This window comes from Varroa jacobsoni, unplaced genomic scaffold, assembly GCF_002532875.2.
Source record: "Varroa jacobsoni isolate VJ856 unplaced genomic scaffold, vjacob_1.0 scaffold_249, whole genome shotgun sequence".
NCBI classification, from domain to species: Eukaryota; Metazoa; Arthropoda; class Arachnida; order Mesostigmata; family Varroidae; genus Varroa; species Varroa jacobsoni.
Genome location: NW_019213151.1, coordinates 30,923 through 53,773, shown reverse-complemented (window position 1 = coordinate 53,773; position 22,851 = coordinate 30,923). Strand labels below are relative to the sequence as shown.

General features: G+C 40.0%; 1 protein-coding gene across 4 annotated transcripts in view; it reads right to left on the bottom strand.

The window, feature by feature from the left end:
* Nucleotides 1-22,851, bottom strand: part of Meltrin (disintegrin and metalloproteinase domain-containing protein meltrin) — a 77,711-nt gene that overhangs the window by 52,586 nt on the left and 2,274 nt on the right. For all 4 annotated transcript variants that reach the window (XM_086967516.1, XM_022829979.2, XM_086967517.1 and 1 more), the window contains one exon: nt 10,597-10,949. In XM_086967516.1, coding sequence (XP_086823642.1) covers nt 10,597-10,949 — 353 coding nt within the window. The remainder of the gene's footprint in view (nt 1-10,596; nt 10,950-22,851) is intronic.

Sequence of the window (22,851 nt, the reverse complement as noted above, 5' to 3'; positions counted from 1 at the left end):
GTCTTATTAAAAAATAGTTACTTGTTTACATATGATGTACAATCAAAGTTGATAAGAAAAAGGAAGCTTTACATTCTGACAAGCAAAAAGATAATGCTGCTGAAAAGGATCCTGCCAGACAGATTACCTCTCAGAATGGTCAGTACTGGCCTTAATATTTATCATGATCGATGCGCTGACTAGGAGGGGCGAGCCTCTGGCCAAAGAAAACTGGTGGTCGCCGCTTAAAGGCCACGCCAACGTCTGAATAACAAGCATTTTTTTTTCTTATCTCGACTAATATGAAAACGTACACAACAACTTTGTGTGTCCATGTACGTTCGAATCGTATTCAAAACATATTTAAGTTCAATTGTAACTTGTGTGTAAAGGCGCACCTATATTATCAATAAACTGATCATCATAATAAAGACAGCATGGTAAAAATAGAAGATTATTCGTCCAGCACGACAATCATAAGTTTTCATACCTCCGTCTAATGCTACTAAAAGCTTCTTGATTTGTCCTTTTTCCCAGTGTTGGTTCCACATATCTAAATGATCTGTGTCTCCACGCCAAAGCAAGCGAAATACAAATAAGCAATCATGGCCGTAACTTGTCTCAATCGCTAACTTCATACGGAAACGCTCCGACGGAACACAAATGAAAACTCTACCAAGAAAGAAAGGCGTATAATATTGACGGCGCTCCTCTGATTTTCCGATGCATGACCCGTTAGTGAGCCACGGAGAAGAATATCTGTTCATTGAAAATTGTTTGTCGTTGCTAGAAAAAGACCAGTCACCTGCGGCTTCCTCTGCGCGCTGCTTCGCGCATGACAGTTGATGCCGTTGCAACTACAATAGCGATTATTGTAGCATCAACAGCAAGACAAGTAGTAGTAGAACAAACAAGAAAGCGAAAAGAAAAGAGACATCTACGGTTCCTTCTCAGGCAAAATTATCCAGGACATCAAACTGCCAGGCCAACACGAATCGTCCTACCGTGAACTGCGCCAACGCCAGCCAGTCCACTACTCTTCACTTTAAATATACGCGCTTTTGCTACGGATCAGTTGCACCATCATCAATGTAATCGTGGTTATCATAGCCATGGCATATAGGCAACACCACAACGATTGCCAGTGTTGCCTGACAAGCGTACGGCTTCTTCGTCATACCAACCGAAAACGCCGACGGAAAGCACTATCATTCCCGGTTTGATATTCTCTTGCTTGTCTGAATGAATCGCCAGATTGCTGGACGCTTTTAACAGCCCGACGTGGCGTAGCGCAACGTGCGTGTGGAGTCTCGAGCACGAAGGCAATTCTGTGACTCATAATGTTCGTAGTGAATCAAAATCTGGGAAGCTAGAAAGAAGGGGAAGGCGCTTTCATCAAAATCAATAGAATAATATAGGATATATTGTACACGGAAAAAAAAAAAGAATTAGTAAGTGGGCAGATAAAAAAAATCAAAATTTTACAGACGAATTCAACGGACAGAGGCCATAGGTGACAACGTTTAATAATGATCGAAATTACAAGCACAGAATTATTTGAAACAGCGCTATGAGGGAATGAAATATCTAATTATATCTGTTTTGGCAAAATGTAACTGGTGGAATGGAAGATGTATACGATGGAAACGTGACAACATACCTGCTATGCAATGGCGTACTTGTAACGCTATCTACGTATATCATTAAAAAAAAAAAAAGCAAAAACCGTTTTTTGCCATTTGTCGTTATTATTTAAATGCACCGTTGTCAATTGATCAATTACTAGTTAAAACGCAACCAAAAACTCAGATTACAATTAATTTGCTATTCACTAATCTCAATCAAATAAGGTTTTAAGTTTGTCAATTATGATTTGGCGTAAAGAAATCGAGCTCAGAGCCACTTAACGTTAACATTGCGCAACGTGGAAGCTCAGCTCAGAAAAGTCATCCGAATTCGCACAAACACCTGCAAAAGCTCGCATTTCCTCACCGCACGTATGACTAAACGAGGCTAGTACTGTTGCTCAGATGTGAACCCTCAGGACTGACTGACGTCTCAAAGGATTTCCGGAACGCTTCCCGCTGGGTGGCATAATACAATAGCCAAATTCCTTCTATGGGCGACTGGCAGCAGAAGGGCCGCCATTCTGTCCGTCGGTCGGTCGCTCGCTCGATTTCGGCTTTTCGCTGGGACTCGTTGTTCAACCACTACCACTAGTAGTCCCCCGTACTTTGATCCCTGTCGTGCGCCGTTGTTAACGGTATCGCACTGTCCATTTGCCGTTCGGTGGGCGCTGAAGTAGCAAGCTTTGACATCTAATGGTCTGTCATGACTTTTGCATGTATAGTCTAATAGGAGATAACTCGTTACAGATATCGCAATCTAGAACCAGTACTAAGAACAATACACTATCGCTAGCCAAGAAAAAGTGATTTTTCATCTTCATTCCTTCCCCAACCCTGCTGCCTCTCTTTCAGCTCTCCACTGGTCATTTCTGCGGCATTATAGTGTGCATAATCTAACTTCTTCAGTAACTGCTACAGCAGTCGAATCAGCTGTTCTTATGGCAGATAAACAAGATGCACCAGAAATGGGGACAATAGCCCTGCACACAGAAAACAGCGTAGACTTCGACGATCCGCAGAAGCTGGCCGGCAGAAAGCAGTTTATGTGATTACAGCCTTTTTGCCCCCCCGTTTTTTTGTCGATTTGACTCTCCATAACTATCTGCCTGCTCAGTTCTGCTCAATAGACGTAATGAACGTCACCTATCCAAGCGCCAAATCGATCGCTAACGATGCAGTAGCCGGCACGTAATCTACCCACGCAAAGGTTGAGCGCACCGCCGAAATGTACGACAACACCATCATAGCACAACTAGCAGTATAGAAAAGCCAAGTCTGGCAAAAACAGCCGCAGTGTCTACAACACTCATTGGCTGGCTGAGATTCATCAATCTAACAGCAAAGGTATACTAAATTCACACGGCAACAGATCATCGTTCCACAGAAACAATTCGAAGCAGAAGACGATTGAGCACTCGCCATGAATAGGTGCTCAAGCAGAATCAATCTTATTGACCCGAGGGCCCACAACAATGTTAACAGAACACTTCATACAGCATCAGCGCAGGCCCACAGTTCAACACAAATTCACGATATACTGCATTCCCTGATATTCTACGTGTGTCTGCTTGGATCGATTCTCGACTCAGGTGTAGCAGCAACACGAACTTCTTTGCACTCAGTTTTTACCTACAGTTACTGACCACGCTTTTTCTTCTCCGAAAATGCAGTTTGAAAAATCACAAACGCTGCTGGACAGTGCAAACCTTATGGTGGGCGTGTGTTTGTGACTTTGTCGTGACAGTCAACATTAGGAGGGGGAGAAGCACAATGACGTCGTTTGTGCAAAAGCCAAGTTTCATCCGTTTTTGCGCTTGTTGATCGCCTTTTTCTCATGCTCTACGCATCAGCGTAAACCGAGCGACGCGCAAAAATCGGGCCACACGCCCACGAGCGATTTTCTTGACGCAGTGGTCTGCGAAGATAGCAGTACAAGCCAGCTTCATACCAGCAATACGCCACATCTGCTGACGCATGACGGCGAACGACTATGACAAGATGGAACCAAGTGCTATTGGGGCCACCGAACGAGTGAATGGAGGAAATGCGCAGACGCAGTCTGCTCAATGGTCGTCCGTATAACAGTCCGAGTTTAAAGACAGGATAGCGAGCCGAGTACGTCACGCGAATTTAGGTGACAGATTCGCTCACACAAACGTAGCTGGCTAAGGAGAACACCGACACTTAGCGGACGCGGTGACGTTGCTCGTTTATGATGAATGAACGCGCGCGCAACCCGAGATCAACGAACGAATAAACAGGCTTTTAATTTTATACGTGCGTGTCTACTATATTGTAGAAGTTTCGCTGGTTATCTATGCTGCCAGGTTTGGTATTTGAAAAAAGAAGAAAAAGTTCGTGGACGTTCATATTCATAATAACAATAATAATAATAGGGCATTAGTTTTCGAAGCTAGAAAGTCTCGAAATCCAGCAAACACTGTATAGAAATAGATATGTGGTGAGCTTAAACACTAAAGCCAGTTTCCGCACAAAAAACGGCGACATAAGAGTATCGTATCGTACGTATGCATAGAATTGGTAGTTCAAGTTAGACACAAACATCTTTCAGTGACTACACTTTATGCCGTGTCTATGGCATTAGTGAATTCTTAGCAAAGGGCCGCCGATCACAGAAACATGTGTACGCGACAGCGTTAACTGAATCACAAATGAATTTCGGTTTATTTTAAGAAATCCCAAATACTGTTGACGGCTCGTTAAATGAACGTTCGGTATTGTCTAAGGCATTAGTAAGACTAGTGGACCACGTCAAAGGTATTGCAGGCCTTGAATATGAACGTGGCCCGTAAGGTAATCGTATTGCTTCTCATTACTTCCTAACTATATGCAAAGTGACTGATCCTAACCATTACCTAGATGCATTACGCTGGCATAATTTGCCTTCAGATTTGACCGGAACGCTGGTTACAGACGGGTGTGAGCTATTATTAGTACAGAACAACACAATGCAATGATCGGAGCCTCTTTTTAGACGTAATAAACCTTCTCAGGGACTGAACGTGGTAAAAACAAAGCACATGCATTTTGTATATGTAGAGGAACTGGAAAAATAACTAACACCAAGTATCATACACTTAAGTTGTAAAAAAACTCGGAATGTTTCTAAGAAATCCTATCTCTTCAAAAGCGTATCGCCATAGACAACAGCACGTGCTTTGTCTTGTAAGCCACATTTAGTATCCGTTGAGACGGATACATGGAAACAAACAGTAACTTATCTTTTTCAACCCAGGCAAGAATGAAGTGCGAAAACTCTCGAGCAGTACGCTCCAACGTAATTGCAATATATATTGCAGTATGAAGCAGAAATTATACACTGGCAGTAGTTCTTTTATACAGATTTGTTTTCTTAGAATTAGACTCGATAATCATTTAGTAATTCTGCAAGCAACTATGTAAGGAGAGCTGTGTATCTTATTTATCTTTGCGACACGAGCAATGTTACGATGTTCACAAGAATAAAATTGAAAATACGTAAATAATCCATTTGAAGAATTTCAACGGCAAAGCGGATTTAGTTATCGGAAATATATAAAAAAACATAGTTTTGGCTTTTGGGAAACTTCACCGCAAGTTTTAGAGCGAGATACAATGTATGCCGTTCACGCTTTCAATATACGGGTTGAAAAATATAGGAAAAACTCGTTATTTCTTGTTCTTTGAACAGTTAGTCGTTGTAATAAAGGATACATTTGGAAATACATGGAAACTGCAACAGTTGATATCATTATCAACAATTGTTTTGTATAGGGCACTGCACCCAGAGCTCCTAAGTGCGCAGACTACACCCGATGTTAAACATTTCTCTGAGTAAAGCAGGTTTTGTATTATTAGTTTGAAGACCACTATTTACCTGTTATTTTCGTGTTTTTCTGGTACTTTATCGCACATAACTAGTAGAGTGACAGAATAACTAACCTTAAAGGCTTCTAGTTATGATAGCAATATAAATTATAATTAAATCAGAATATATAGAGTTAGCCTGACTGAACCAGATATACAATGCTATTAGGCCGTTATCAGCGAATCTGGCAGACCCTGAAACTGAATGGCTATAAGAACGATTTTGTCGTATGTGTTAGAAGTACTTGTATCTATTTTTTACACGCTTATTCTAACGTTATGGCTTTTGGGAATTCTGGCGTTCTTATATGTAATTTCGCGAAGGATATCGATAGTGAGATTTGTTTGTCCACCAGTCGTCTTTTTTAGAGCATGGATGACAAAGCCCTGTGATCGCGGGTTGAAGCCAACGTTACATGTTGTTTTGCTCAATGCAAGTTAAAGTAATTGAGGTACAAACATGGAGTCTAACAATGTCATCAGGTAAGCACACGATGTTCTTTCGACCGCCGTACCAGCGATTCATGAGTCGTTCGAAAAATTCGAGATCACAATCCGCATTCACTGTTTGTTTTTAGCGAGTATTTCATAGTAACAGGTGCCTTTGGTGTCTATTGCATCACTTACGTGCGAACTTGCCGCTATCCTATCACTCGAGCTCGCTCTAAGTTTTTTTTATTACACTTAAAGCAATGTTGAGACAACACGTTTAAATGGCTTCGTGTACCTTGGATATAAAAGGGCTTTTTAAAGTGTTCTTCAGCGGGCCCACGATAGACTTGATCATCTTCGTATAAACAATTAAAGGCTGTCGTCTCAGCAATTGAGAAGCTACCCTTACGGGATAGAGAAAACCTACTTATTTCTAGAAAGATTATTCCTACATATTTCAGCAGTGAATAGTGATACTCTACTTGACAATACGTAATTAATGCAATGAGAGCACTTTCTGCTACGTGTATTAAATTACGTTAAGTACGTCTAACCAATATCGTAGAATTTGGATCCCACGCCGAAAAACTTCTTAGGAGGGTTATCGAAGTCTATGCTCTTGAAAGTAACAAAATTCTGCGTCATTTGAATATCAAATTCAAATAATGATTTAATAAAATCACTTCTTGTATTGTAAAAGAGGACTACTTACAACACGATAGCACACACTGGCATCCTTTAATGCATTGCATTTGGTTTTTTACGTTTTCAGTTAGCTACCTGAGCTTGGCTTGATCTATGAAATCTAATCAATTCATCAGGTTTGGCAAAATTCACTAAGTGAACAATAAACCGCTGTAAGAGTTACCCGAACACCACCGTCGCCGGTGCTTGAAGGATTATATCTACAATTGAATCAGCACAACGATAGTTTCCTTCCAAAATCGATCAAAGGCGCCACTACTGGCAGGCTGTATGTCCAGCCCAACGTGTACACGTCACACTGTTCTTAACGCCAACAAACAGATATAATCAGTGGTCAATAATCGCTAAACATTCCTGTAAGGTATTTCATTGGCCCCGACTTATGTTAGGACTATACGCCATGATTTATCCCTATGGGAATCGAAGAGGGCCTGTCCTCGTAACTTGAACCTGGCTGTCCTCATGGCTTAGTAGTCAATACGCTTCTCTTAGAATGTCCTCATACCCGTCTCAGATACGCTCCGTATACCTGTAAATATATCATGGCAGCTTATCACATGAACCCGATGAGTTATGCGATCAGCCAACCCGTCTCCGTGATACGCTACGTCATCCTACTGCAGACAGAGAGGGTGGCTTATCTTGAATTTCACCCTTTCTACGTCAAACTACACGCAACTAACTAAAGTACAAATCTTCATAGCTGTAAAATCAAACTGGTTTGCCGAGTTATTCAATTCTATTTAATGATTCTCTACGCCCTTGAGAGAGTATGACGGTACATACAACAAGCATACCCTGGGAAATTTGCGTAAATACAATATGTGTAGGGAACATACGTAAATTTCGTCGTAAACGAGATTAGCAATAGCTTCAGTTGGCATTGGGGTTTACATGTAAAGTGGTCCCTTTGAATTCGATTAGCTCCTTAGAGCAAAACTGGATCTGAACACTCCATGGACTACTTCGTTGAAGCAAGCAATTAGCTATCTTTAAACGGTTTCTAGTGCTCGGCCACTGCCCAAACATTTGTTGGAAAGACTAACTAGAATGACGACCTCCCTTTGGCTAGATCAATAATAACCTGTAGTGATGATTCAAGTATTTTGCTGACGACCGGTCAGCCTGTTACAACGAACGTTAAAACAAGTATACAATCCAAAATTATATAAAGTTAAAAAAGAAAAACAACTGTCCTCCCATTTTCGAGACATTGTCGAACTGCAATTCGCCGAACTAGGCTTAGAGAAGTTCTAATTCACATATTGGCGTGTATTGTTAGTAAGGCCGATGCTTCGTAGACCGCTTTGCCATTTGCATCTGAAATAGCTTCCGGACCATCCTTATATCAAAACAATTATTCGCCCAAGAAAATTACACTGCTCTTTATGTGTCATGCAGCTACAATACCAATGCGATCCTAGGCAGAATCCCTTTCGTGAAATGACAAAGTTCTCGCAGAGGATGCAAGAAATCTCGCGAAATCTGAGTCAGCTTAGCCTGACAACCTGCCCCTCTGTGCAGAGTCATCTAAAATTTGATCGAGGCATAGATCAGGCGACCCTAATCATAAAAAGCGCCTGTATCAGTTTTATTTGATTTCTGGTTTTAGAGAAGCAAAGCAACCAATGCTGTTGCTGTAACAATGCATTACATGTAAGTGGAAAGCAAAATCTGCACTGTTGCACCCTGGCTTGAGTTACTTTTTCGTGCTCTATGTTCTCTTTTTTTTCCTGTATTTCCATAAAACAGGCAACAATTTTTCGAGAGAAATTGACAACGGAAAAACAGGTCCCATTGAGGTGATTCGAAACTATAAATCAGACGACGATGTCCTTATACCGAGTGTGTTGACCGAGGAGGGTATGGTGAGGCTAGCACGCTAACAACTCTTCTGTTGTTTATTCCGCTACTGTCATTGGCTTAACCGTTGCAGCTGTACGTACCCAGTTCTGTGCTGGTGTCTTCCACATAAATAAAGCCACACCAGAGTTACCACAACAACAAAACTGCCAAAATGAACAGACGATATGACGACCCGTCTCGCATCTCGAATCCAGCGAACCTTAGATGGATAGGAAGTATAACAGATTTTCATTCTTTAGAAGGATATGAAGCTATTAACTGCCGCTTTATCCAGCATGAACGAGACATAACCAACGGCGAATACAACAGCATCATCAATAATCAAAAACAGGAATTAATAATGTAGCTATTATTAACAGCACAGTTCCTGTTTATGCTTCGTCCGATCGCTTCAAGCTTTTAAAATAACAAAAGCTCAAGTTGGCGCGATTATTCAAACTGCCGTTGCAGTCATCCCTTGTTTTATGAATACACCGTGTGGCAAACGCAGGATTGAAAACCTTCGATGTCGTAAATAAAACACCAAGTGCATAAAATGGATAGATTTTTGCCAGTTATTCAGTAGTTATCGAAAGCTCCCGTTCTATGACATTATGACACTAGCACACAATATCATTGAACTGAATACAACGTTTTCAATGCCGATTAGCTAATCTATAGAAAAATCACTAATAACATAGGCAAACAAAAATGGATTAGCGCTGTAAATGGTTGAAAAATCAATAGCGTATTAGACGCTGGTATTAAAAGGCCAGTGAACAATTCCTATTCCAAACGTGTTCATGATGACTTACCCTAGTTTTGGAACATAGATCAGGTTCCCCATCGTATATTGTGTTCTAGTGTATCATGATGATATATAGATGAAATGGCATTTGAATTTTCAGATAGGCACCGTCATAAAGCTAAAAAAAAAGGCTTGCATCATTTTTGTGCAGTTGAAGCTATTTGAAGCTGGTCTAGAAATATGAATACAAATGTCACGCTAAGTTCTTTCTTATTGCTTCTAAGTGGAACCAGTCACTCGTGAATAGCACAAAGGGGCGGACTAAATTGAATAGAGCTCATTGAACCTATTGGATTCAATTGTACTGGGAATAAATTTTCATTCGCTCAACACTTTCGTCGCTGAACTTTAAAGTCTGTCACAACCATCCCATTGATTTCTAGCATAGATACCGATGTTTATTGAGTAGCTTCCTATGAAGAGGGAACAGCCTTACACCCAAAATGGACACTCTGAATTATAATTCTTTTGTCAAAACATGTTTTTAGCATGTTTAATTCAAGGGATTATTGCATGGGAGCGAGAACGATAGCTCAGACAAACCAGTTCAGGCCTCCCTTTGATCGAATATCCTTCCTTAAAGGTTAAAACTCACTCGACAGCACCGTATAAACGTTACTTGTGGACTGTTTAAAGCGTTTAACGCATAATATAACATCAATCTCCTATGGGGAGCAGTAAGTATTACAGAATGATGATTCCAAAATAAATGTAAGTAGACACCTGAGAATCTATATAGTTATATATGCACTTCGTAATAGCATCAAGTTTCGCGACCGATTGGAAGAATAAGTTTGCCATGATTTTAACTGATTATAATAACCGCCAACTCTGTGGACGAGAGCTCAACGGATAAGTGGAAAAGCAAGGTTCTAACGATTGAGACGTTTTTCCAAACGATCTAAGGCATATCTAGGATGAAAGAAAAATAACTCACTAGTATAGCAAATGGCACTTAGGACCAAAAAGAAGATCCGAGAAAAAAGTCTCTTTCAGACCTTTGTTTATATATATGTTAGCAACCAAAAAACACAGTACGTAATCAACCCTATGTCCAATAGCCAGAATAGTAGTGTGAAGACATCACCGCCTTTTTTCAATAAAAAGAGAACCTTTATAAATTTACATCATCGTAGAATGCTTGAAAAATTATACGCTTATTCAAATATTTAGGTTTGCTGCTATGAGCATATAATAGCTAATAGTTAAATAAGGAGAAGACCAGGTTTAGTTTAGTCTTATCTGTTTCAGTCTTTCAGAAACACAATCAGTCTTTTAATATCACACAAAACTAGCTCTGTTTTGCAAAAATAACGAAATTCATGTACAAACCTGTTTTCCTATTTTGTGCTCGATGATCTGATGTCGTGTTTCCGGAGGTAGGATTTCCTGTAGGTGACTGGAATTGGGGATTGTGTCATTTTTATGAGGTTCGTGGTGGTGCGTCGTGAAGTCATCGTGGATTAAGTGCTCTGTTTCATGAAGCAGTAAACGAAAGGTTTGCCCAAATGCGTTGAAAACGAGGATGCCTTTAGAAAACATCTCACCAGTTGGATTAGGGGGGCTAGCAGATAATGAAAAATCTATGAAAGGAAACAATAATGAATAGGGGTAGTTCAGGGGGGTGTCATGGGAGAGCTTTTTCACCTCCCATACGGGATTGATGGCCGTCCATGAGGAAGCAGCTGAAAACAACATCGCACGTAAGAAGCACGTTATTTATGTGATTATAAAATTCGAAACTACGCCTTATAAGCATTGCGACTTCAAGTAATCTGATTATGCGGGTACAACGAACACGCCACTCCCGAAAGTTTCAAGTTAAAGCAACTTGACATTTAAAGATACATAGCTTATCAAGTTACTTTAGTTTTCACCCATTGAACACCTATAGTTTTACTACTTATCGGAAAGTTTCAAAAGTTCACCTCTAGTCACATGCGTCACCTGCCACTTGGCGGAGTATAGCGTCTTGAGATGCGAGGTAGCTTTATGATTGGTGGCAAACGGCAATTGTGAGACGGGACGACGAACATAGTGCGAAATATCTATAGAAAAAGCTATATTACTTATATTTAGCTTTTTGGAGTCCTCTAGTCAGTTCCGCTTACAGAACTGCTGCTAATCGCCAGTTATCTCAGAAGCCAGAATTTAAATGCACTATTTGTATTTATTTATGAAACGTATAAGGGAGTGCATTGAGATGACACACCTTACTTCTTTGTTAAAACAGCTCCACTTTGCCCCGTAGTGTCTAATAAAGAATATTTGCTTGTTATTTGTCGTTTACATTCCTTGAGACTATTACGAAGACACTTCTCTTTATTAGTAGAACCGCTCCCTTACTCCTTGGTTAACAATTGCCTAGGTCTCAGCTGTGTGTGGCTGAGTCAATTTTCTCATAATCGTCTTGGAGTCAATAGCTTCATGTACCTTCATTTACTGAAGCAGCTAGGAACACAGCAAACTCTGTGTTGATTACTGTTAGGACAGTCACAAACACATAACAAACGTCCTGACGCCTTCAAATTAGACGCCTTGACCAGTGGCGCGAGACGGAAGTAGTTCCTTTCGTTCCTTATCTACGCACCGAGGTGCTAGCTTCTGCTTGACCGTGGTTGTTTGACCTGAACAGATGGAGCTCGAACGAATTCTTGTCTGGGGGAATGCCAGAGACAAGAAAAGACCGTATGCGTAAATAACTGAATAGATTTCGTCAAATGTGACCCAATTCGATACATCCAGTTGACAATTTGTCGATATGACAAAATCAAGCCGATCTTGAATAATTTTACACGATTAGATCCAAAGAATGATAAAGAAACAATGTCAGTGACATGATAGTTTGACACACTAGCTCTACTGCTTCAACGAAAAACTGTTCGCTTCATTTTGTTATATTTTAAAACTACTATACTAAAAATATATCAATATTCTCCGTGAGAGAAAAGTCTGGAATTATCACATGAAATTAGATTACGCTCAGCGCTACTGGTGACGACGATCGCAAAATCAGCTTTACATAAACACAGCCGCTCTTCGTTTGTGAAGTGCTACAATAATTCAATCAAACTGATATGTCTTGATACCACATTGGGTACTTCTATCCCTTGATTTAAATAATGGTTATATTAATATTAACACTACTTTTTTGATAAACTTCCCTGCCGAGCAGACCAAATTTTTTATTATTTTGATTCTGTATTGCTTACAAAATGTTTCATCAACTTAAAACAACATTTCTTAAAACAACAGGAAACAGCATTGGTGTTCAGTACGACCAATATATGCTTGACTCTGTCGTCGTCCCTAGGTGCATATAGTGGATATATTGACATGTTAATTGAAGTTCAGACCTCACTGAGTTTCAACCATGTACTTTTTATGTATGTAACTCAGTGAAATCTGAATTTCAATTAGCATCTATATATTCACTATGTACACTTAGGGAGGACCACAATGTTATTAATATGTCAAGCAGATATTGGTTGTGAGAGGCTGTTGTCATATATATATATATTTATATATGACATTTGCTTGTTTCGAAAGGTATATACACCTGTGCGAACTTGCACGACGACCTATTTATGATTAGCGTCGATTATCAGCCTACCGAGCTCCTCTGGGCTATTGAGATGATCACCATATGCATGTAAACAGCATTCAATCTGTACTATCGCATTCTGTATCGGTTGAAAATGCTAACAAAATGTATGCGACTAATACTTAGTAATGCTGAATAATTCTATAATGAACTTGAATATTTCAAGTTTATTATAGACCAAGTGCTGACAAATGCTGAATTCGATCGCTGTTCATCTCTTGCACTAGCAGTATCAAAAAAGAGAGAGACGATTAAAAAAAACTATCAATTAGTCGATTAATATAATTCACTTTTCGGTCTGAATCAGATTCAATTCGCGACTCTTAGTATTAGGTGGGAACCGATGAATTTTTTAAAATTCCCGAAATACCACACGTTTTTGAAGTATGGATAGATCTCAATAGTACCGTTACTTCAAGTATGGGGATACTGCAGTATGGCAGCGAGCGCTGCGGAAATGCCTTAATGAACTGTTCATTTGCTTTGGCTTATTTTAGTACGAGGAATCTTTGTCTGGCAATAAGCAAGTGCGATCTTTAACTAAAGGGAACACAAATAGAAGCATTTTTTGTTGCTGCTATTAGGTAAACTACACTTTTGTCGCAATGGTCTGCTATCTCCGATCCCTCTAGCCAGCTTGCAGTGTTTTGCGAATTCAAAAACGGGCTAAGAATGGAAAGTTTATTAAAAAAAAAAACGCTGCCTGAGTTTGTCTAATAATAGTGATCGCTGTAGATTTAAGTGCAATCGTTTGCGGGAACATGATTCATCTTTTAAAAATTTCCATTATGCTTAACCGCCATGTTTGCCTAGTCAATAGCAATCGGCAGTGACTCTGTATTCTTTAAACTGCAGATACCATCGACTATTCAAAATCTTTATATTTACAACATAACTAGCCGTAGCTTAAGCACCGGATGCTACATACGGATGGACATAAAAAACAAACGGACCACAACTAGTACATGTAATGACAGTGCACATCGTAAAATGATATTCCTTATGAAATTATATCGACTTTGATTTAAACGCTCAGGAATCGTTTCTTTCGTACAACAGTTCCCGTATCTGAATGTTCATGCATGCCTACAAGATTACTTCGACACTGGCTATTTTCACTGTATGGGGATCTCACTTCTTGGCACCCTGGGATGAGTTTAGACGTTTTGCACGTTTTCGCAAAAATATAATTGGAAGTATACTTTGAAATATTCCTACGAAACTGGTTTTCCGCCCCCCGACAAGCAAATTGACGAGCACATGTGTGACTTAGACACCACAGACACGCACGCAGATCGTCTTCAGAGGCAAATCTCCATCTTTTTTTTCGCCTTTTTCCGGGAAATTGTAAACCAATTCGTAATGATTACTTTTAGACGTCTTCGATTTTTTTGCAACTTTGCAAATACACAAAGAACCAGCTCCCTTACTTCTAAGTCGCTCGTATCTATTAGGCAACGAGGGCCACATATAGGATAGTATTTCCCGAATGTCGCTCAGAACGAAATGCACCAATCAAACAGAAAGCACTGTTCGAACAAAAGGAAGATCGCTCGGCGTCCTTAAATCGCATCATCGATAGATACGGATCGCAACGCACCAACCACGCATAAACCTCAGTGAATGAAGATCCAAACGTTGCAAACGTGTATTGCAATGTCAACTTCTGCACAGAGGGCGGAAGAAAGCGGCAAAAAGCTGCCCTTTTAGGCTTCGACAATGATATGTTGATCAGTGCCGTGAGAAAGCTAATATACGAACGCCCCTGAGAACGACTTCATTACAATGATCGTTGTTTTCATATGTCTTTATGCTAAGCGCAGCATTAACCAAAACTCGAAGAGATTCATAGGAATTAAATCCGAATTCCGTAATCTACAATATTCTTCAACGCATTTAGGCATTATACTTCGAAACTATATAATGGCGTTTCGCTTAAGTTTGGTTTAATAAACATTTCGCTAAAACATTCATTAATAAACATAAACCTTAAGCGAGCGTCCTGTACCGTTCCGAATCGCTGCAGATGAGCCAGCCGCCATCCAAATTTTCATCCGTGTTTCTTCCATCAACATTATACTGAGCGGAAATCAAAGCATTTCAATTTCAATTAAAAAAAAAAAAAGAATACAGTATGTCACAAAACACAGCGACAAAACAATGATAGCGTACATGCGAAAGCCCCCGTTCATTTGAAAGGTACGCAAACTGCCGCAAACAGCGGCGAATTGTTTTGCTATAAGCCAAGAATTGTGGCAATTATGTGGTGAAATGAAATCTCTAATGAACTCTTTATTTGCTGCAGCATAAAATGAAGCAGTTAGAAAAAACCTGAATCTGTGTATACTTAGATAAATGCGTCGCTCCTCTGATAATTACCACTAATCATAGTGAGCTGGTAATACTTGTTACTGTTTATGATTAATTTAACTTCTGCAAAACTATTGGATCTGCATTGTAATGCGACACAAGTGCTCGTTGCATACCAACGAAGAACGACATTATACATTGTCTCGGTTGGCAGAGTTCGATAATATCATAGTACGAATCTAGATGGAGAGTAGAATCCATTTAATATCAACATAGTTTATTTGATGGTAAAGTGAATATATCAAAACGGTAAACGTTCTCGGATGTTTCTTTTAAATGCACAGCGTAGATTAATGAACAATCGTCGAAACAGTGACGCTTTAAAATGTTCCTTACATTGAAAAGTTGAAGTGTCTCTTCATAATACTGTAATAGTAACGTGTTTGTCTACTAAACTTGGGGGCACGTGACGGCTTATGTTCAAAGACGAGCATACACGCAGTTCGTGTTGGAAGCCAGCAGTCTGCAGCAATGCAACAGGCTGTAAAACTGGAAACGTATTGAGAAATGTCTGCAGAATTTCCGTGTTCTTTAAGCACAGATTGAGAGCATATCATCTTCATAAACGCAATCTTTGTATAATGCATGCAATCGTTATAACGCTTAACTTATGTTAAGCATACGAAACCAAGGCCAAGGCAGCCACCAGAGGCCTTGTCATGCCATTATTGAACTTGAGATTCACCAATTTAATAGAGGTGGCTAATTTGAACGAGAACTTGAAAATCGGCTCTACGATACTGTCCCCTCTAATCTGATTTATTATATCATTCGATGGTACCGAGGCATGAAAGTTTGAGTGTGTCCTGTTCCGATAGGAATAAAACAGTTTCGGTATTAGATTTATCTGAACGGATACATTGATATATAATTATTTGAACGAGTGACGGAACTTTTGTCATCCATAGCGTCACTAGAACTGAGAATCAATCAAACTACGCAATCTTCACAACTAGTGATTGTTGCGCCAGGGCAAACGTTTCTAGAATACTAAAATTAACATGCCAAAGAAGAGACTTGAAGCTGTTTTCAGAGATTACCATGGCATTAACAAAATGATGCAATATGAAATAGCCGAACAAAGTAGTCACAATATGCTTTAGAGGGAATATATGCACAAAGTTATTATATTTAATAAATAATGCAATGTGAGCCAATCAACAAGTGCATGAAAATGGCTGATGATCTATTTCCTATAAAATTGTGTGTAGTGTTTTACATATAAGCTCATTATCAATTATGTATCAAGTATATAGATCAAATATATAAATTGTCACGAATGAGTATTTCATATATGATCTATTATATACCGTCTTATCATTCCTTTCTTGAAACAAAACAACATTTCTTCTATATACTTGTACTCTGTGGACAAACGACATCGGTGTCAGGACGTTAGGGCAGTCAGTCGCTGTATTTGTTTTTATATGCTGTTCGAAGCTTAACACCTACGGTGTGCCTAACTAGTAGAGCTTGGACGAATATTTCTAGCAGGTATGTTAAACCGGTCTGTGTTTGTATTTACACAGAATAGAACAGACTAGAACGTGGCATGTTAGGGCCGCATAGAATTCAAAAACAACTCATTTAAATAAGGCATCTTAGTACTGCGGATCTTTTAAAAAGAATTCTAAAAAATCACTAAACGGTACAAACGAACCGCAATAAAGAGACCTTTCGTTTCCTACCCACTTTTTTGCCATCACGCATAACATCATCTATTAACAATGCATAACAAAGTATAGTTTTTAATCAGACCTGTACAACGAAAGACGCCATAAGTGAATCTGTGTACGAATTCAATTTACCCGGTGGGGATGAATAATGGAATGGAATATTGCCTGATTGCCAGATCTATCAAAATAGGGGCGTTCCACCAAACCATTCTTCAACCAAACGCGGAAATAGCATTTTCTCGTTGAGTCATTCGTAAGACAGCGATAGAGTGCTGGAGTGAACGGGACGAAATTCAACAAGAGTCTACCTTGAAACCACTTTCATATTATTCTATAAAAAACGGAAACCGTAGAAGAAATCATACTTTCACGTACCATATGCTAAGGTCTCAGAACTTTCACCCATAACATTTCATTAAAAGGCGCTAGCTACAGCGTCTGTCTAGGTAGACTTCAGTAACAGGAGAAAGTACTGTTCTATTTCTTTTTTTTTCCTAATTGATCCGTACACATTTGCATAGGTATAGTGTAAAAGAACGGCCTAAAATAGATTTACGTGAGTTAACTAAAAACAAAAGTACTTTTAGGTCAGGCGGAACTTTTTCTTATTATTTACAATATTAAAACACCACCATTGTCGGTTCCGTGATTTAATTCGATTTTTATAATCCGTCCGAAAACACTTAATTGGTGGAAACAGCCACGACTATGAGTGTGTATGATGTAAGTGTCAGTAGCGTAATATTTATGACGTAAATATGCATGACGACAATGTATGTGTTTCCAACAGACGAAAAACAATCCGTTCCGTGAGCACGATAACAAAAAAGCGGGCATCTCACAAGGTGGCCTACCGGCCATTAGCAACTTGATAACATTGTAAAGCTGATCAAGTACGCATATCGCCATAAAACGCGTGTAAACTCGTCTTCCGTCTTATTATTAGGCTAATTATAATATCTTCACGTACAGCCTATGCGCACTGTGCCGTTGAATGATTCTTTAATACAATTCGTGTTGAATGAATAGGGAAAGCTGTGAACAAAATTGACGAGGGCAGTCTGCAAGCAAATTTTATTTTCCTGCCTCGCTGCGTTGAAAGACGATAACGATTAGCAGCCACTGTGGATTTTGCTCGTCCACAGCGGCGGACAACTATTATAACATAGTTGAAATGTTCCGGCTTTAGGGCCAGCTCTGCTCGGTGCTCGACTTCTGTTATTTGCGTCCTGAATTAAACTATATATATCAGCGTCGATATTTGATCTCCAGCAAGCAAGAATGGGCGCCATTACAAGTAGATCATATAGCCGTTACCCAGTTTGTCGTTGACTGTCCACAGATAACTATCTATTGTCAATACAATTGCCTCAATTGCGCGAACCAGCTTTTATAACGTATAACGTTACGGCCGGCACTGACGCGCTCTCGCACGAATCATTCCGTGTAATCTGACAGTTACTATTAATGACAACACTGTCAAACCGGCATTTTGTCTCGCTCAAACAATAGCCAGCCAGGATGTTAGTGTGTTGTTTACGCAATAAAAACCTGCAAATATATCGAAATATACACAAATCATGTTTTAGCACAGATTTATATTCTCATCATCATAGTTATATTCTGTTGCACTATGAATGTTAAGGCTAAGCCACGACAATCCTTTGCGAGGTATCGTATGAACTATGTCTGCCGCAGCAGAAGCTCTTCCAGTAACACTGAATATAGCTCAAACTATGTATGGGTAAGAAAGAAGCGATATTTCGGTGAGTCCTCTGCTAACCCAGTGCTACCAAGTAACAATGATGTGTCCGTGCTATCTAAATATGCAATCGTGCTTGTAGGCGTAAGAGAAGCGAACTTTTCCCATTATTGGCTGGCACCGAACAACAAGTTAGAAATCCGAGCAGAAATCGACAAAATCGTGCCACACTCGTAACCGAAAACTGTAAGAATGGCTTCAACGAAGACGAATGAGCACAATAAGCAGACGACGGACAATTGGAAAGAACACTTCAAAAACATTGGAAACAGAATCACAATAGAAATACGATCGCACGGCACGCGCTTACAGAAGCGACACGATACATAAGAAATGTCATTTATTGTACCACATATCAAGCTTATATATACCAGACTAGTAGACTTTTTCATGTGCGTTTCCATTTTTTCACCCGTTCAAAGCATTCTCACATTTTCCAAAAAGGACTAACACAGACGACCACTATAGTATGAACGAGCTATAGTATACGTGTGAAATAATAGGTCCCGCATTTGTTTTTGTTTGAGGTTATTTTACCATTGTACTGTCAATTCCTGTGAATATTCATGATACACCTTACGTCAGGTGCTTTCTTAGAGCCAAACACTGATCAGCGGGCCTGAGCCAGGAGAAAATTCCTAATAGGATCGTATTTTATACTGCACCCAAATGCCGAACGCCGAGACAGGTCCGGCCAATGATGTGTTGTTAACGCCTATTAACTGGGAAAACACAAAAATTGCCAGGGTTTTAATATAGATTTCGGCACATTTAATTTCATGATAGGGGTCAGCTCTTGGAAGGAGTACGTCATGGCAGTACCGAGCATCTAATTCGAAACATTTTTCAGCTATATCCTCAGTGTGGTAATACTACACAGGAGCATCAATCATCGCCAGCAAAAATTGGGAAACGTGGTCTTCCAACAAAGCTGATTTCACGAATTCGAGCGCTTTTTGCGCGAACAGAAGCAAAGAACAGGACTACGTAAAAGCTCACATTTCATTCCGCAAAATAAAATGTATTTTTTTCCAACGGAGCACGAAAGTGAGGGTCACCTGAACAACGCATATAATCGCATGGCACACACGGACACGATGAAGGTCAAAATCGATGACCCCCCCCTCCCCCACAATTTCATTTGAAGCACTCTGTCTGTCCTCTCTTTCGTAATACTATTTCCGACCACTTTCATCGGTTATATCCTAACTGCTAATCCCACGTCAATTGAAAACAGTTTACATTATACAGGACTCGCACGGACAGAAGCGTTTCTGTTACTTTTTCTTCCAAGCTCCCTTTTTAAGAGCGACATTTTTACCAAGCCTTTGCAGTTTCCTGCACGCAGAACAGGCATAGTTCTTCCGTTTGCTCACAACAAAGGAGATTATTCTTCAACTAGAATCGAACAGAATCAAGGACAATAGAGATCCACGAATGGCATTTGATGCTCAAATGATCTATTATAAAGGGCCTAATGATATTAAAGTGAAGAGTGAAACATGGAGCAGTCAGCCCCCGGCAGCCATCGGGGTAATGGGTGCAAGAACGGAGTGGTAGTCAAGCTCGAAATAGGGGGTCAACGTTGCACGATTTTGTAACTGTGTCTGATCGTTCCCAAGAGGTTTTACTGTACGTTAAGATTAAAGATAATATAAACATATTTTCTTTCTGGTGCTTAAAGGAACAAAACATAGGTCTCTTTCCGCTCCTCTTCCGTTATTTCAATCTAGAAAACGCATAAGATGAGACCATTAATCAACCCGCTCGCACAAAGCTTCGTATAGTAGGCAGAATGAAGGCCACAATCAGCGCGACAGCCATTAGTAAGACTGAAGTGTAACGTGTGGATGTATGTGCTCGTATATTATAAGCTTTAATTAGATTAGCTTTAAACAAACGGTCCACGTATGTAAGGAAGGCCCTGCTGGCAGCTCTGTCGAAAGGAGAGAGGAAGATAGGAATGGAAACAGAAAAGCAGAGATATCATCAACAGGTTTGATCGAGCTGGAACGAGAAACTACACTCAATGAAAATTATATACAAACCGTTCGTAACCTCATACCCAGTTGATTAGCCATACGTTTGTGTCACCTTTTGGTGTTAATCGATGGGCATATTTCTGGTTTATTGTCCCAGTTTCTGTTCTTAATTATTTCTATTGGGTATCAGCTTAGCGAGTCAATGGCGTATACTAAGAATCAATCTTGGAGGAAAATTGGAATTACAATTATATTGGCAGATCATAAGAATATAAATAATTCAGATGGTGTTATCCATTTTGGGCACTACTTACATAATCAAACTGTAAATCGTATCGTTCTTTGCTATATATATTTCAGAGGTATGCGTTACGCACGAAAATGAGTATAATTCGTTTGTAAGCGATACCTTTCTTGTTCACTTCGGGAAAACAACAAGCTGCATAAACTAGACGGGTTATTTCAAAAAACATTAGGTTATCAAATAGATCTGCAGCTCCTATTACGCAGTGTTTTTATGAGTTTCTCTAAGAAGATAACGTCCCCAGCGCCTGCCAAAAGAGAAGCCAACGAAAGGCTGATATCTGACATTATTTCGAAGCCCGTTCTATCTCCGCCCTCTCGTAGAGAAGATATGGTAACAGCAGCCCTGCGCGATGGCAGGGCAAGAGACTGGTGAAAGCCACGAGAAAGGTTGTGGCGTGTCCAGACAAAATGTTATTTTCGTATATTGTACAAGACAGACGTTTCAAAGTATTTTCTAGCATTTATGCTTGGCTGAGCTACCTTATGTATACGCGAGAGCTTATGTATACGCTCGTCTACGCTCAAAGGTACCTAGTACACCACCTAACCTGGTTACTGTCACAACCGTAGTCACTGTAGCCACATTTACTCGGATGTTCAGCATAAAACATAGACCTCCATCACTAACATCAGTCGTCTATTATTCGGCTTTATAATGAGAAGACTTGGAGGTGGCGCTACTGAATCGGCAGATTGGCACCAGCTTCTCTGACCGCACTCCTGGCCCGGATAGTTCACCTGGTCAGAAGCAAATTCACCTGGTCTCTCACCAGACCCAATCGAATAAAAGCATACGAACTGCCATCTGAAGTTTTCTACTCTGATCATCTTGTGCTGTGAGGTGTTAGCGTGAAGAAGATCGCTTCCGCTCTATTTGTCTTTAGACGCAGCCCTCCGTTTTGTGCGCATACGCTGTAGCTAACAGCTGTTGCCGCTAATCTATATTGACACAGGGCTAGTCTGTCTGTCACTGGTTCCTAATTTCTCAAAAAAAAACACTTCAGCTTCAATCTACTTGACCAGCTTTAACCTGACATTAAGGCTCGTTTTAATGGCGGTAAGCGACCGTTCACTCAAATCGTTTATAGCTATCTTACAAAGCCACAATTGCCTAACCAACGTTAACCAATTCACTTGGCTCCACCACAAAAAAAAACAATAACGTGCTAAATAAAGGTGCATTGATAATCATACCAACTTTTCGACGTTGCTATCTACTGGCTAGTCGGTGAGCCATTTTGTAGATATGAAAAATCGAACTTAGGCTGATACCATCGACCTGGCTGCGTCGTCTGAATATCGATGGTTTGACATTCATTTCCTCTGTTTACCCTAAAAGGACGATTTTGCTACTGCTATTACTCGAAAGCAGACAGTAACACAATCAGCTGCGTACATAGCACATAGAAAAGTTTAGGTACGGATAGGGCATGAAGCCAAGCTGGCTCCAAAATCTTACAATGCTATGGTGTCGCACCCGTCGGAGACAATGCCAAACGGCTCAAGTACCAGGCATGAAATTCACGGCAATTAATCACGCTACGATGACCGTGTTAAGATGGCACGCGATAAGCGAGAGATAACATCAACCCAAATCGGAGAATGGAACAGATCAAGCAAACAACATTTATCGGCGCTATTGCCGCCAGCGCAACGCATGATATATGGTTGTGTAGACCAGCCAGCACCCTCATATCAGGCCCCATATAGCTAGGAGCCGACAACTGGTAATGATGAATAAGCTTGCTGAGAAAACAATGATCAAATCAACTGAGCGCAGAAGATTGATTTTATCTACTCATGAGAAAACGTAGAAAAGAGAACGTAATATACGATCACGAAAGGCTGGCTACATGCTGTGTTGTGTGCTTACATGAAAGAAGAATG